Source organism: Xenopus laevis, chromosome 1L, assembly GCF_017654675.1.
Source record: "Xenopus laevis strain J_2021 chromosome 1L, Xenopus_laevis_v10.1, whole genome shotgun sequence".
NCBI lineage: Eukaryota > Metazoa > Chordata > Amphibia > Anura > Pipidae > Xenopus > Xenopus laevis.
The window spans coordinates 197968300-197982448 of record NC_054371.1 but is presented as its reverse complement, the minus strand read 5'-3'; the positions used below and the strand labels follow the sequence as shown (position 1 = coordinate 197982448).

The window sequence follows — 14149 nt, the reverse complement described above, 5'->3', positions numbered from 1 at the left end:
CAGCGGACTTATTTGATATCCTGCTGCCAATGTTGAACATCTACCAAGAGTTTGTTCGGAACCATCAATATAGTCTGCAAGTGCTGGCGAACTGTAAGCAAAACAGAGATTTTGACAAACTCTTGAAGCAATATGAAACCAATCCAGCTTGTGAAGGAAGAATGCTTGAGACATTTCTTACCTATCCCATGTTTCAGGTATTTCTTTGTCTCTATGTCTGGTATTTCCATCGAGCATTGCTTTGCTGTAGAACTTGGGTATCCAGTCTGTGCTCCTTTAGCCATTACTGAAGAGATCTATGGACTGGAAATTGAGGGATACTAGGGAAACAAAATTCTGGTCTGTATAGTTAATGAGCTACAGCTACACCAAATTGCCTAAAGTAAGTGGACACATGCTTGTTCAACCTCTCATTTCCAGATTAAGGGTATTGGTTGGAGCTCTTTGCTGCTAAAACACTGCTCTTCTGGAAAGACAATCCACTACCAGATGTTGGAATATTGTGTTTGCTTCCATTCATACATATGTAAAAGGTTGGAACTCATGTTGGGGATCATGCCTAGAGTTTTTTTTAAGTACTGGATGCTCTTCAATTTAAATGCACAATAAATATGTACAGTTAATATGAACTAAAACATCAATTTGAGTTCTTGTGAGAAAATAGTTGTTGATAATCTTCCCTCCCTTTCATACATCATTAATATAATGTTTCTTTTCTTAAAGATCCCTCGGTACATTATAACACTCCATGAACTTCTGGCCCACACACCTCATGAGCATGTAGAGAGAAAAAGCTTAGACTTTGCACAATCAAAGCTGGAAGAGCTTTCAAGGTAAGGCTTTCAACAAAATCGGGGAAATATATTTATCAGCCTTCTATTAAGGAGATTACTAGAGTTTTGTTTACCCTTTTTAAAGGGGTGGTTCACCTTTAAGTTAAATTTAAGTATTTTATAGAATGGCTATTTCTGAGCAACTTTTTAATTGGCCTTCATTTTTTTTATAGTTTCTGAATTATTTGTTTCAAATGGGGGTCACTGACCCCATCTTAAAAAACAAATGCTCAGTAAGGCTACAAATGTATTGTTATTGCTACTTTGTAGTGCTCATCTTTCTATTTAGGCCCTTTCCTATTCATTATCCAATCTCTTATTCAAATCAGTGCATAGTTGCTAGGGCAATTTGGATCCTAGCAACCAGATTGCAGAAATTGCAAACTGGAGAGCTCCGTAATAAAAAGCTAAATAACTCAAAACCCACAAATAATAAAAAATGAAAACCAGTCACAAATTGTCTCAGACTATCACACTTTACGTCATACTAAAAGTTTATTTAAAGGTTAACAACCAGGGCCGGGCCATGCTGGCTGGGCGCCCCAGGCAACCCAGCCAGCCGTGACACCCCCTCCGCCGCACATCTAGGAATCGTGCGCATGCGCACTGACCGCACATATAGGAAGCGCACGTGCATGCGCACTGACCAGCTGCGTCGACCCCTACAGGTACGCTCTCCCCTCATGTAGGCTCGTATGCGCACAAACAGTGCATGGACTGAGCGGCACTCAATCAGCAGGACTAGGGGTAGGTAGCAGTGAAAGGTACATGCCTGGCGCCCCTCAAGCTTTGCGCCCTAGGCACGCTAGAACAAAACGCTAGAACTTTCCTTATGGCCCATTACTCATAAAGGCACTAAATGTAAGAGTATGTATACATACTTATATGTTTTTATTAAATTACCTGCTCATCACCATCAGATGTCAGCAAAATAATCATATACATGGCTACCCATGACTTTGTATAGCTTCTTTGTTATACTGTAGCAGTCCTTTAACCAGAAAAATGCAAATTATAATGGTAATTAATATAATGATTTAACTGTAGATCTCCAACTCCCTTCAGACTCCTTCTGAATGAACAGATTTGTATTAATTCAACAGTTATGCACCATAATGACGATTTCTGGTCATCTGTGTGTTTATAGCACTGAATCCAAGTGTCCGCGATGATTAATGCTTCAAGCATGCATTGTGCTATAAAAGGCTGGTGACATGCATTTGTGTTTTACTTGTAATCAGAGTTAGCATTCTGTGCTCCAAATCCTCCATTGTTCCTTTTATGAGCGGATTTTAGAACACCATGTGCTGTGAATGGATGAGTGGATAGTAGGAGTAAGGCATGGAAACTGGAAGAATAATGATGGGAAAACAGAATGTAGGTGAGGATTAAACACATACAGATACAGTACATGTATAAATGTGTAGAGTATTTGAAGGATTTTATATTAAAAAGTGGTATTATGGACAATGCCCCCATTTTAAAGGAAAGCTATACCCCCAGAATGAATATTTAACAAACACAAAGTTTCATATCAAGTGACTTATTAAAGAATCTTACCAAACTGAAATACAGATATCAGTAAATATTGCCCTTTTACATATTTTAACTTGAGCCATCATTTTATGTTATTATTTGTGCTGCCTCAGAGATCACCTGACCAGAAATAAGGCAGCGCTAACTGTAACAGGAAGAAGTGTGGGATTAAAAGACAAAACATTATCCAGTAATTGGCTCATGCGACCAAACATGTTTGTGTGCGCAGGGTCAGACTGGCACATTTGGGGCCCACCAGGATCCATACCTCGGGGGCCCCATGCACATGCAAAAAAAAGGCACGGTGTGCGCATGCGGAAGAAATGGCGCCATATGACATTCTCGAATGTCTGCGCACATCTTGTACTGCGCCATACATTTTTATTTTGGTTTTGCCCGATCGGAGCGCGGCCCAGTCCGACCCTGTGTGTGCGACCGTGAATCATATGTCCCTTAGTTCTTAAAATGGCAATTATCTTTTTAAGATTACCCAATGGAATACACTACTAAAAAGTAGATTTTTATGAAAATGGTTTATTTATTTATTAAGAAGGGTTGTACATATGAGCTGTTTTATGCAATTTATATTATCATAAAGGCCTACATTGCTTTAAGCAGATGCAACCTGGCATTAAGCATAAATGAATGAAGTTGTACTCTGTGCACAGTAGAAACCAACCCCAGATTAAACCAGTGTGAGATTTGCATACAAGCATATATGCAAAATGTTAAGCAGTGACAGTACTATAAACCAGTGCCAGTATTGCCTTTACATTGACTATAAGGGGATTGTTTATTTAATGAAATGGGGAAGCGTGACATTTCATATCTGTTAACCTGATCTCTTCAGATAGTAGAAAACCTGAATAGAAAAGGGAATATTAAACATAAGAATAATAATAGGAAAGCTGCACAGAAGGTTCTCCATCAGCAAACAGTGATTAAGTGACTATAGATAAAGCCTCACACTATGAGGGCGCATTCACCATATTAATGTAAATAGCATTGGTGGAATTTGCAGAATCCACTGCAGCTGCATAGCATGACAGGCCACGCATTTAACATGGGTACATCAAGATCCAGAAAATGTAGAATGTTCCTGTAAACCTAATTTATCTTTTTTCATTAGAAACATTTTAGAAAATGTACAGGGATAATGAATAGATGAATTATTTTAGCTATCTTAAATATTACATTCACCTTGTTATTTATTATATGAATTCATTCAAAAATGAAATTTACAGATGAGTAACTATGATGGAACTAGGTTACTATAGGATGTACTGTATGATGTTATGTATTTATACACAGCATATGGTGGCACTGAAGGTATTTAGCAATTAACCTACACATATACACTATTTGGTAAATAACTGTACAGAAATTGTAAAACTATTGGGTTAAAGAAGTACATTTTATGCCTTCAAGAGCTCTAGGAATCACTGTGCCTAAATACAGCTGACTCTTTCTTAGAGGCTTATTTATCAAAGGTCGGATTTTATTGGTTTTTGAAACCACGACATAACTCACTCTCTCTAAAATTACGAATGTCATGACATTCATCAAAGGATCTGAAAAAAAATACGAATGGAATGTGTTGATGCGTTAAAAAATGCAAATACCTCTTAAACCTTTAAAAAAGCAAGAAAATTCCTAGCAGAAAAAAATCCAAAAACCTCTAAAAGTCTGAATTGATTTAAAACAGTCCAATAGGATCAGGGCAGCTTCCATTGACTTCTATAGGCCCCGGAAAATGTTTACCTGGCGACGTTTTGTATTAGAGGTTATCGTGGTTTTTACACTTAGAAAATCAAATTTTTAGAGAGCTTTTAAAAAAAATGGAAAAGCCACACATTTTTAGAGATGTTTGAGAAAAATTGGACTAGTTTAAGGTTTGAATACTATATATATTTGAAATATACATTGTGTACTATAGGGTGTTAGACTTTAATGGCTGCTGTAAGCTTTAACACCCCACTAAATTATTAAGCCCCAGGTTAGCGAGCATTGTGTTAAAATGAATGCACTACAAGTTAATGGGGCATACCAGTTTGGAAAGGTTTTTTTCTGTCCTGCTAAGAATCATGGCAGTGAAGAAAATAGGTTTATAAAGGTAAAGTTATGAGTTATGTGCTGCTGCCTTGATTGATTGAACAAGGGAGGGAGCAGCTTAGAAGTAGTAAAGAAAGTACAGGTATGGGACCTGCTCGGGACCTGGGGTTTTCCGGATAACTGATCTTTCCGTAATTTGGGTCTTCATGCCTTAAGTCTACTAGAAATTCATTTAAACATTAAATAAACCCAACAGGCTGGTTTTGCTTCCAATAAGGATTAATTATATCTTAGTTGGGATCAAATACAAGCTACTGTTTTATTATTACAGAGAAAAAAGGAAATTATAAAATTGTTTTTTAAAAAAATTTGGATTATTTGGATAAAATGGAGTCTATGGGAGCCATTCTGTAATTCAGAGCTTTCTGGATATCGGGTTTCCGGATAAGGGATCCTATACCTTGCATAGGAGTTTTGCAAGGTGCTTCGATTTGTAGACACAATAATAATATGTAAATAATTAAGTCCTGCATATAAAGCTAATCTCACGTTTCTACATCATTTATATAGGGTTATGCATGATGAAGTCAGCGACACAGAGAACATCCGCAAGAACCTCTCTATTGAGAGAATGATTGTTGAAGGTTGTGATATTTTATTGGATACAAGCCAGACATTTGTGCGCCAAGGTAAGCTTGTTTCCTTGCAGTACTCAGGATACTGATGAACTCTATGATGATTACCCAGGCATTCAAATTAGAAAGAAGTGCTCCTTGCTGCATTTGTATATAAATTATATCAATTACCTTACTTATACTAAAACAGTGGAAACCAAAGGCCACAATATCTGTTGACATACTTCTATTATAATTTTATATTGTTACCATTGGCAACACAGTGTACTGTTTGAAAAATAAATAATTATCCTAAATATATTTTATATATTTTCTACAGTGTTATATAAATTTTAACTCATCATAAAACATGATTTTGGTTAAATCAGCCTTAATACTAAAGTAATTAATTTGTTAAGTAATATGATTTGGTCATTTATGTATTTTGGTTATTATAAAATAAGTTCGGCTATGATTACTTGGAAAACCCCCAAAAAGTCCAGGACAAACCCCTCTTACATTTTTTTACCATGGGCCCCATCCACATCCCCACTAAGCAGCTCTGCAGTTGGTGCACAGGTAAGGGGGACCGGCAATGGGGAACAGGGTCACCGTTAGGGAGTCTTGGGAGAATGATGCTTTTGTGGAGGGGTGGAACACAACACAAAGAGACACTAGGGGTCATTTATCAACACTGGGCAAATTTGCCCATGAGCAGTAACCCATAGCAACCAATCAAATAGCTGCATTCATTGTTCTACTTGCAACTGGCTTTAAAAAGTAATCACTGATTGGTTGCTATAGCTAACTGCCCATGGGCAAATTTGCCCAGTGTTGATAAATGAGCCCCCTGTGTTTAAGAATCTTTAAGTAGGGGTTTATTCCTATTTATAGGTAGAGATACAAAAGTCTCTAATTCATATCACATTGGGGCAAATTCACTAACAGGCTAAAATTAGCCAGCGATGGCTTCGCGCACATCGCAACACTTCGACAGGCGTAAATTCGCCTGGAGAACGCTAATTCACAAAGATCCGAACTTGTGCACAGGATACCGAACGCTGGTGAAATTACGCCAGCTAAATTACGCTCAGCAGTTCGAAGTTACGCTAGCGTTGGCTAATTAGCATACGGCGTGCAGTTAAAGTACAATGCTGCAGCAAATACATTACACTACACAAGGCCAGGGAACCTTAATAAAATTATATAAAGTTGTTATATTGCCCTACACATGTGCCCACAGTATAGTTTAGGTGCCATATGTTAGCAAATGTAGGGGGGAAGGAGGATACCCAAAAAAAAAAAAAATTACGATCTTTTTCAGTCTATTACCCTTTAAATAGGAAAAAACGCCAGCGTTTTCTGGGACTTAGAAAAATTTTAAACTTTTTTTTGAGGAACTCCTATCTACTCTATTGCACTTCGCCTGGTCTGATGTAATGAAGGCAAGTGTGGCGATAGAGGTAAGGGTCAGTAAAATCAAAAACTTAGTGAATTTGCGTAGTAACGCTCTTTCGCCAGACCGTAAATTCGCCTGGCGTTAGAGTGCGAAGTTGCACCAGAATCTCCTTGGCGAAATTACGCCAGCTACCGTTAGTAAATTGGCAAAGTGCCGAAATGACGTCACGCTGGCGACTTCGCCCTTTAGTGAATCTGCCCCATTGTGTTTCGGAGTGCAGAAAAACTAATGGACATCTGCCCAGTTTAGAAGAGATGAGTTAAGCCCCTTCTTTCAAGCTCTACGTAATTTGGTCTGCAAACATTTTTCAATGATAATTTGAAGTCAATCTCATGATTATTGTGTCTACTGTATATATTACTTACATGATCCTTTGAATAAAGTATTACCTGTATATACTTATTAAACTTATTTACTGTAGCAACCACTCAGCAGTTCATTTTCAACAGTCTTCTACAATTAATGCCAAATTTATCTTGGTTGCTATAGGTAACTGCAATATAGTACAGTACCTATGTTTGTAAATCAGCCCTACATGACAAGGTAGCAAATTTGTTCCTCTTATCTTGTTGCCAGGGCCACTGACTGAATGATTTAGATTGCAGCACAATTATATTTACAAATGATAACTGTTTTGTGCCTAGGTACTCTAATTCAAGTTCCTTCTGTGGAGAGGGGGAAACTCAGTAAAGTCCGCCTGGGCCCATTGTCTTTGAAAAGAGAAGGGGAGAGGCAGTGCTTTTTATTCACAAAGCATTTTTTAATTTGCACTAGAAGCTCAGGGGGGAAACTGCATTTACTCAAGGTAAGAGACTCTTGTGTCTGGAAAAACTGAGAAACTTGCTAGAAGTGGTCATTTTGATAAACACCTCAAACGTATGTTAAAGGCTCTGGCTCTGCAGTGGGAGCAGCAGGATTCAGATTTAGACGTAATGATGCTATAAAGCAGTTTGGAGACCCATCTCATCATGAAAAAGAGCTTCAGAGCCATTTACTGCAGAATTTCTACTGTAGTTAATACCGCGTGTGGCTTACAAAAAAAGTACAGCTAGAAAAATACAGCCTAAAAGAAAACTATATTATGCATACTTTTTTTTATAAAGAACAGAGACTGAGGGGAACTAATATCACCCCTCTCCTATTATACTTGCTTCCTTGACTAAGTATTCTTAGTGCCCACCCTACCACCACCAGGGGCGTATTTATCAACATTGGAGACAAACATCACCGGTGATGGTGCCCATAGCAATCAATCAGATCTTGGCTTTTGTTTATTAACTTGTAGGTGACTGTTCAAATCTATTTGCTGATCGGTTGCTATGAGCAACATCACCGGTGATGTTTGTCTCCAGTGTTAATAAATACACTTCCTAGTTTAGTTGGACTGCAACTCTCCTAGCATCCCACTGGTAACTGCATTCGACCAAGTTTCTTGGTTTTTCCGCACCTTCTAACCACCCATCACCACTGTTTAGAAGTCCTTTAATCTTAGACGTGCAGACAGCTCTTAAGAATTAACATGAATTTGTACCAGAAAGAAAGGAACTGCAAAGAAGAGCTAAAGGTCGCACAGCCTTGTTAATAAATATAATTAGATTTGTGTGTATCTTGTGTTTCCAAGTTACACACACAATCTAATTATATTTATTAACAAGGCTGTGCGACCTTTAGCTCTTCTTTGCAATTCCTTTCTTTCTGGTAAGCATTCATGCATTCTAACAAGGGCTGGGCATGTTTGGACATATTAAATGAAGTATTATTATATTTATTTTAATTTTGTTTATTATGTAAAATATATGTATAAAGCTTGGTACTTCTCTACATAATACATTTTTAATAAAACAAAATACCTTTTCCAAATAGCAAATAATTTCCTATATTCCCATGTATTTTCCTTTCTCTTTCTCTTCAGAAAGAAGGAGAAAGCCCCCATCCAACCATTGCTACGCAGATACAGATAATTTAGCATGTTGCCACCGACCATCTGAGATTCATGCCCTGTATACATTACTTCCTATAAAACTCCAAAAGACTTTATTTATAGGAAGGGAGTAGTTACATTTTTTAATTAAAACACCTAGAAATATGCAGGCCATCTGCTTGATTAGTTTGCTACAGAAGTTTACCCACCTCTCTGAAAACTCTCACTGGTGCAGCCCATTATTAAAGCTTGGCAGAAATAATTAACAGAAATTAATTAGACGGCAATTCAGGGGAATTTTAATTCATTGACGGGGACGTGTATGAAATAATATGTTAGCGCAGATTTTCTCTTACTGTTTCTTTCTATCTGTGTTCACATATTTTTGGAAATTGAAAATTTGTACTGTATGTATCACTGTGCAGAAAATTGTTTATCCCATTCCATATATAAAGCCTCCCTGGGTTTTCACCCCACCTCTGTACTGCTCTTGGCACTATGCCTGGTGCAATATATATGCTCACAATCATATTACAAAGATAATTTGATTTTATGTGGACATTAACAGATTAGCCATTGCAAGAAATATGCATAATAAATCAATTTATTATATATGCATGTCTTATTACATAACATGTTTCTAAATAATGTATGCTGATGAAGGGATGATGTTTGTGATTTTTTTTTTGGACAGACAGGGGGAGTTCTGTCCTTGATAGAATGCACATTGATTGAAGAACCAGACCTGAGTGAAGATGACTGTAAGTATCTGTTTTATCCATAGACATATACAGTCAGACCCATAACCCAGATGGGCACCTCACCTTTGAAGACAATGGGGGGTCATTTACTAACAATCAAATTGAGATTTGTTTCCACAAATCTCAAAAAAAATTTGTGGTTTCCCACTTTAAAAAAAAAAAAAAGCTCTACAAATTAGAGATTTATGAAGTGTAAAAACCACAAAAACCTGTAATACAAAACTGCCAGGTAAACGTTATCAAGGTCCCCTAGAAGTCAATGGGAGCTGCGCTGATCTTTTTTGGACCGCTCTAAATGGATTTGGACTTTAAGAGATTTTCGTATTTTTTTTTGTTAGGAATTGTCCGAAATAACTTGAATTTTTAGAGGTTTTTGAGGTATTTGCATTTTTTAGCTCAGAGTTCAGCATAATTTTCCGTTCGTCTTTTTTTTTATTTTTTTTATTTTGTTATTTATCTCACAACAGCCAATAAATAATGCCCCTATGTAGTAGCCTACATAGCCTACACATTTGATCAGATACATAGATTGGTTCTCTATCACAACATAAGCTTTTCTGATTTTGTGCAGTTTGTAATACAGGTATTAGACCTGTTATCCAGAATGCTTGTGAGTTGGGGGTTTCCAGGTAACAGATCATCCCCGTAAGTTGGATCATCATACCTTAAGTCTGTTAGAAAATCATTTAAACGTTACATAAACCCAATAGGCTGATTTTGCTTCCAATAAGGATTAATTATATCTCACTTTGGATTAAGTACAAGCTACTGTTTTATTACAGAGAAAAGGGAATTGATTAAAAAATTGGATTATTTGAATAAAATGGACAGGCTTTCCGTAATTTGGAACTTCCTGGATAACGGGTTTTTTCCGGATAATGGTTCCCATACCTGTTCTACATCAATAATTATGCAAAGGGGGCATTTGTCCAATGCCTACCAGTACAATGGCAATAGGGGACCCTGCTCACAAGAGAATGCAATCTTAAAAGTTATTGCAGTTAAAATAACTAATGTCAGGCACCATTGTACTGGCAGGCATTGGAAACACCTCCTTTGCATATTATTATTGTTAAGTTATTGTACGACCCCTGATTGTTATAAATGAATGTAAAGTTATCCACAATTTTTCGGTGCTATATAAATTAATGATGATGAAGATAACGAGCATGATGATAAAACTAGGTATCTCCAGGAATAACAAACTCCAGCTAGAAAAGGAGAGTCTGAGATATTTCAGGAAAGAACAGGAGACTTCTACATCATACAGTGTCCAGAGAAGTGTGTTCGAAACAGGGACCGCTGAGAAGAAAGCTGCAAAGGGCAAATATTATTTAATAAAAAACTGGTGGACAGCTCTTTAACAGAAATGCAGGCCATCTTTGTGATGCAAATGAGGGTCATGGTACCCACTGTGAACAAGAAGCCTCCTGAAGCTTTTGCATTTTTTTTTAGCAGTCTGCATAAATGCACCCTAGAGAACCATTCATGAATTGCTATGATTTACGGCTTGCGCTCTGAATTGAACTCGGCCTGTGTTAGGCTGCAATTACCAATAATTACCATAATGCTACATTACCCAATGGCTACACAATTATAGGCACATGGCCCCTATGGCTCTGCTTCAGTTTTTACCGACAAACAGATCTCCTCCACTGGAAGCTCTCTCTCATAACACCTTACCTTTCCATTTGTTACCTGGTCTGTAGAAATTGTCACCTCTCTCCTGCCCTTTACACTTAAAGCTAACTTTGTCCTGGCCCCTCTGCATTCCTCTTCTGGTCATGTGTTTGATCCAAGAGTTTTTAGGGATTGGAATTGCAGAGAATCTAATACAGTAACAAACCCTTGGATGTTGCTCCCAGTAGCCTCAAAACAGGTGCTTATTTTTGTATTCCTGGCTTGGCGGCATGTTTTGGTTGCATAAGAACCAAGTGCAATGTCTAACAGAGCTTCTTGTAGGCTACTAAATAGGCAATCACAGCCCTTATTTGGTATCCCCAGGAGCGTTTTGCATGCTGGTGTTGCTCCCCAACTGTTGTTCCATTTGAATGTGGCTCTTGGATAAATGAAGTCGGGGACCCCTGGTCTAATAGAATGAGAGTGGAATAAGAGTAGCAGGGTATATGGGAGTCAGTGGGGGTAAGACATTTTCCATACAAGTACCAGTGAATCTAGTTCTTATTAGGTTTTGCTCTCATTTACATAAAAGCATTTATGTTCAGGCATTTGCTACTACTGTCACGTTTAACTGATAGAAAGAGCACCTTGCTGTGCAGTCTGCAGTTGCCATTGTTTTTAGTTGAAGTTGACAAACAAATGATCTATAAAAGCCTTGCTGTTTGTCTGTATTTCAGCAGCATTTAATGATGCTTGTCTGATCCTTCTATGCCTTTTTGTCTGCACCGCAGTGTGAATTATGTGGGTATCATTACAATAAAAGGCCCAGTACCTAATTTGTCAGTGCCACTCCATTACTTAGTCAGCAGGAGTTAACTTGACATTTTGCTTTGTTTCTTTTTTATTTACTTTTTTATGATTTCTTTATTATTTATAGAAAAGCTAATACCTTAAATATAGCAGAGTTATTTGGTTGTGCTTACCTGTATATTTCTTTATACTGGGTTACATGAAAGGATTTGTCACTTGAGACTTTTCAGTGTGATCCAGTGTCCAGTACCACCATCCATCAGAACCACTTGTCACAAATGCTGATGGGTTTATAGATGTCTCTACACTCCTGCCATACAGTTTTGGTGGTAAGACTTACCAAAGACCTGTTAAATGAATGCTGTATTTGTAAATGGCAGGATCTTCCTGGGAGAAGTGACTCGTCTGTGAGCAAAATGACCATAGCCCTATAATGTGCACAACATAACGTCAGTATAAGGGGAATATCTAGCAACCAAATTGCAGTTTAGAGCGCTGCAGAACAAAAATATACCACACAATTATAAAAAGCAAAGACTAAATACTGACTGCCTCAGAATATTTTCATTTACATCATTCTAAAATTAATTTAATTGTTTCTCGTTTTGAGTATGTTAATAATGTTAACGAGTAATGCCTTCCTCTCTCTTTAGCAAAGGGGACAGGATATGTTTTTGGACATTTGGATTTCAAGATTGTTGTAGAACCAGTGGATTCCCATCCATTTACTGTGGTCCTTCTTGCGCCTTCTCGTCAAGAAAAAGCTGCTTGGACAAGTGATATCAGCCAGGTACATCCCCATGTTTTCCCTATAAGGGACATTATGTGAGGTAATTTCATTTTCTACCATTAAAATAAATGAGTACGTATGTATTTTACAAAAAATCACCACAATTATTGTACTTCTACTCTTACCATCACCTTTTCTGTTTAATAATATAAATGGGAAGTATGTGTATGGTGGAATTTATAGTAACATGTTTTAAATGGCAGAAAAGCTTGCACTTATATAGGGTTATGCAGTGGCGTAACTACCGGGGGAGCAGGGGGTGCGATCGGGCCATGGCCTGCACCCCCTCAGGGCCCCCCAGCAGCTCGCGCACCACTGTGTTTAGGCATATGCGGCTATTTTGCGGCCGTTTCCGGGTGGAGCCGTTTCCGGGTGTACGGAGGGGGGAGGGGCCCGGCCAGGTTGCGCTGCTGGGGTTATGTCACCGTGTATTTGTCATTCTTCCAATGGAAAGCAAAGAATTCTGCAATGTTGCACATTCTTAAGCTTATAGGCCTTAAATGTACACCATAGAAATATTGCTTATCTTATAAGTCAGTGGTCCCCAACCAGGAGCTCGTGAGCAACATGTTGCTCTCCGACCCATTGGATGTTGCTCCCAGTGGTCTCAAAGCAGGGGCTTATTTTTGAATTCCAGGCTTGGAGGCAAGTTTTGGTTTCATAAAAACCAGGTGCACTGCCAAACAGAGCCTTAATTTAGGTTGACAATCCACATAAGGGCTACTAAATGGCCAATCACAGCACTTATTTGGCATCCCAAGAACATTTTTCATTCTAGCGTTGCTCCCCAACTCCTTTTATTTCTAAATGTTGCTCACGGGCTGAAAAGGTTGGGGATCCCTGTTATAAGTTAAGCATGGCTTTTTGGATTGGATGTGCAGAACACCCCATCTCTGCCGATTTATTTATACATACATATACATACACTGGACCTGTCTTTTTGCTTTCCACAGGAATAAATAGGCACAGTCATTCTAATAATTAGGGGTTATGTAATAAAAGCTGCAAAGTTTACTACAAGTCTAGTCGTCTATAGCAAATCAGCAGGTGGCATTGACGGATCACCTTGGCAAACATTGCGCCTTTTATAGAAAATAAGGGGAAAGTCCCTTACATATCATTAGTGATGCGGGTCGGGCGGGTTCGGGCCAACTCCCATAGGTGATTGTTGGGTTGAACTCTTCCTTTTGCTCTGCGATCTTACACTCCAACAGTGGAAGCCTCTATTTATAGCAACACTCCTGCCCTTTTGTGACATCAAGGATAGGTGGGTCAGGTGTGGGTCTATAAATAGAGCTGCCACATTAGGTTGGGTGGGGTCGGGTTAGTGTTGGTCGTATGTTGAATTGCTGTTAAGGTGCACATCACTACATATCATGCCCAAGTGATCAAAGTCAACAGAAGTATAACAACAAGGGCCACCATCCACATTAGCTAAATGGGTATAATCCATCCTTAGGTTCATTTGATGCAAATGCATACATATTTCCCCATACTGGTTTGTCATTTTAAATTACGCTTGCTTTGTACCACTCAATACAATATTGAATTCTTAGTTTCCAGTTCTCTCTGTCACTCTTCTGTATTTTTACTTTAGTGCATAGAAAACATAAGGTGCAATGGCTTGATGAGTAATGTATTCGAGGAGAACTCCAAAGTTACAGTCCCACACATGATTAGGTAAGTACTGCGCTGTAAATGTGCTAAGCAAGGATGAGGAGAGAGAGAATGAAAATCTTATTAAAAAAGTCCA

At 38.2% G+C, this 14149-nt stretch overlaps 1 protein-coding gene across 2 annotated transcripts in view; it reads left to right on the top strand.

The window, feature by feature from the left end:
• LOC108717634 (ras-specific guanine nucleotide-releasing factor 2) overlaps positions 1–14149 on the top strand; it is a 148486-nt gene that overhangs the window by 93778 nt on the left and 40559 nt on the right. For both annotated transcript variants that reach the window (XM_041568609.1, XM_018264856.2), the window contains exons 7-13: positions 4–197; positions 724–833; positions 4992–5110; positions 7139–7299; positions 9110–9176; positions 12260–12396; positions 13994–14076. In XM_041568609.1, coding sequence (XP_041424543.1) covers positions 4–197; positions 724–833; positions 4992–5110; positions 7139–7299; positions 9110–9176; positions 12260–12396; positions 13994–14076 — 871 coding nt within the window. The remainder of the gene's footprint in view (positions 1–3; positions 198–723; positions 834–4991; positions 5111–7138; positions 7300–9109; positions 9177–12259; positions 12397–13993; positions 14077–14149) is intronic.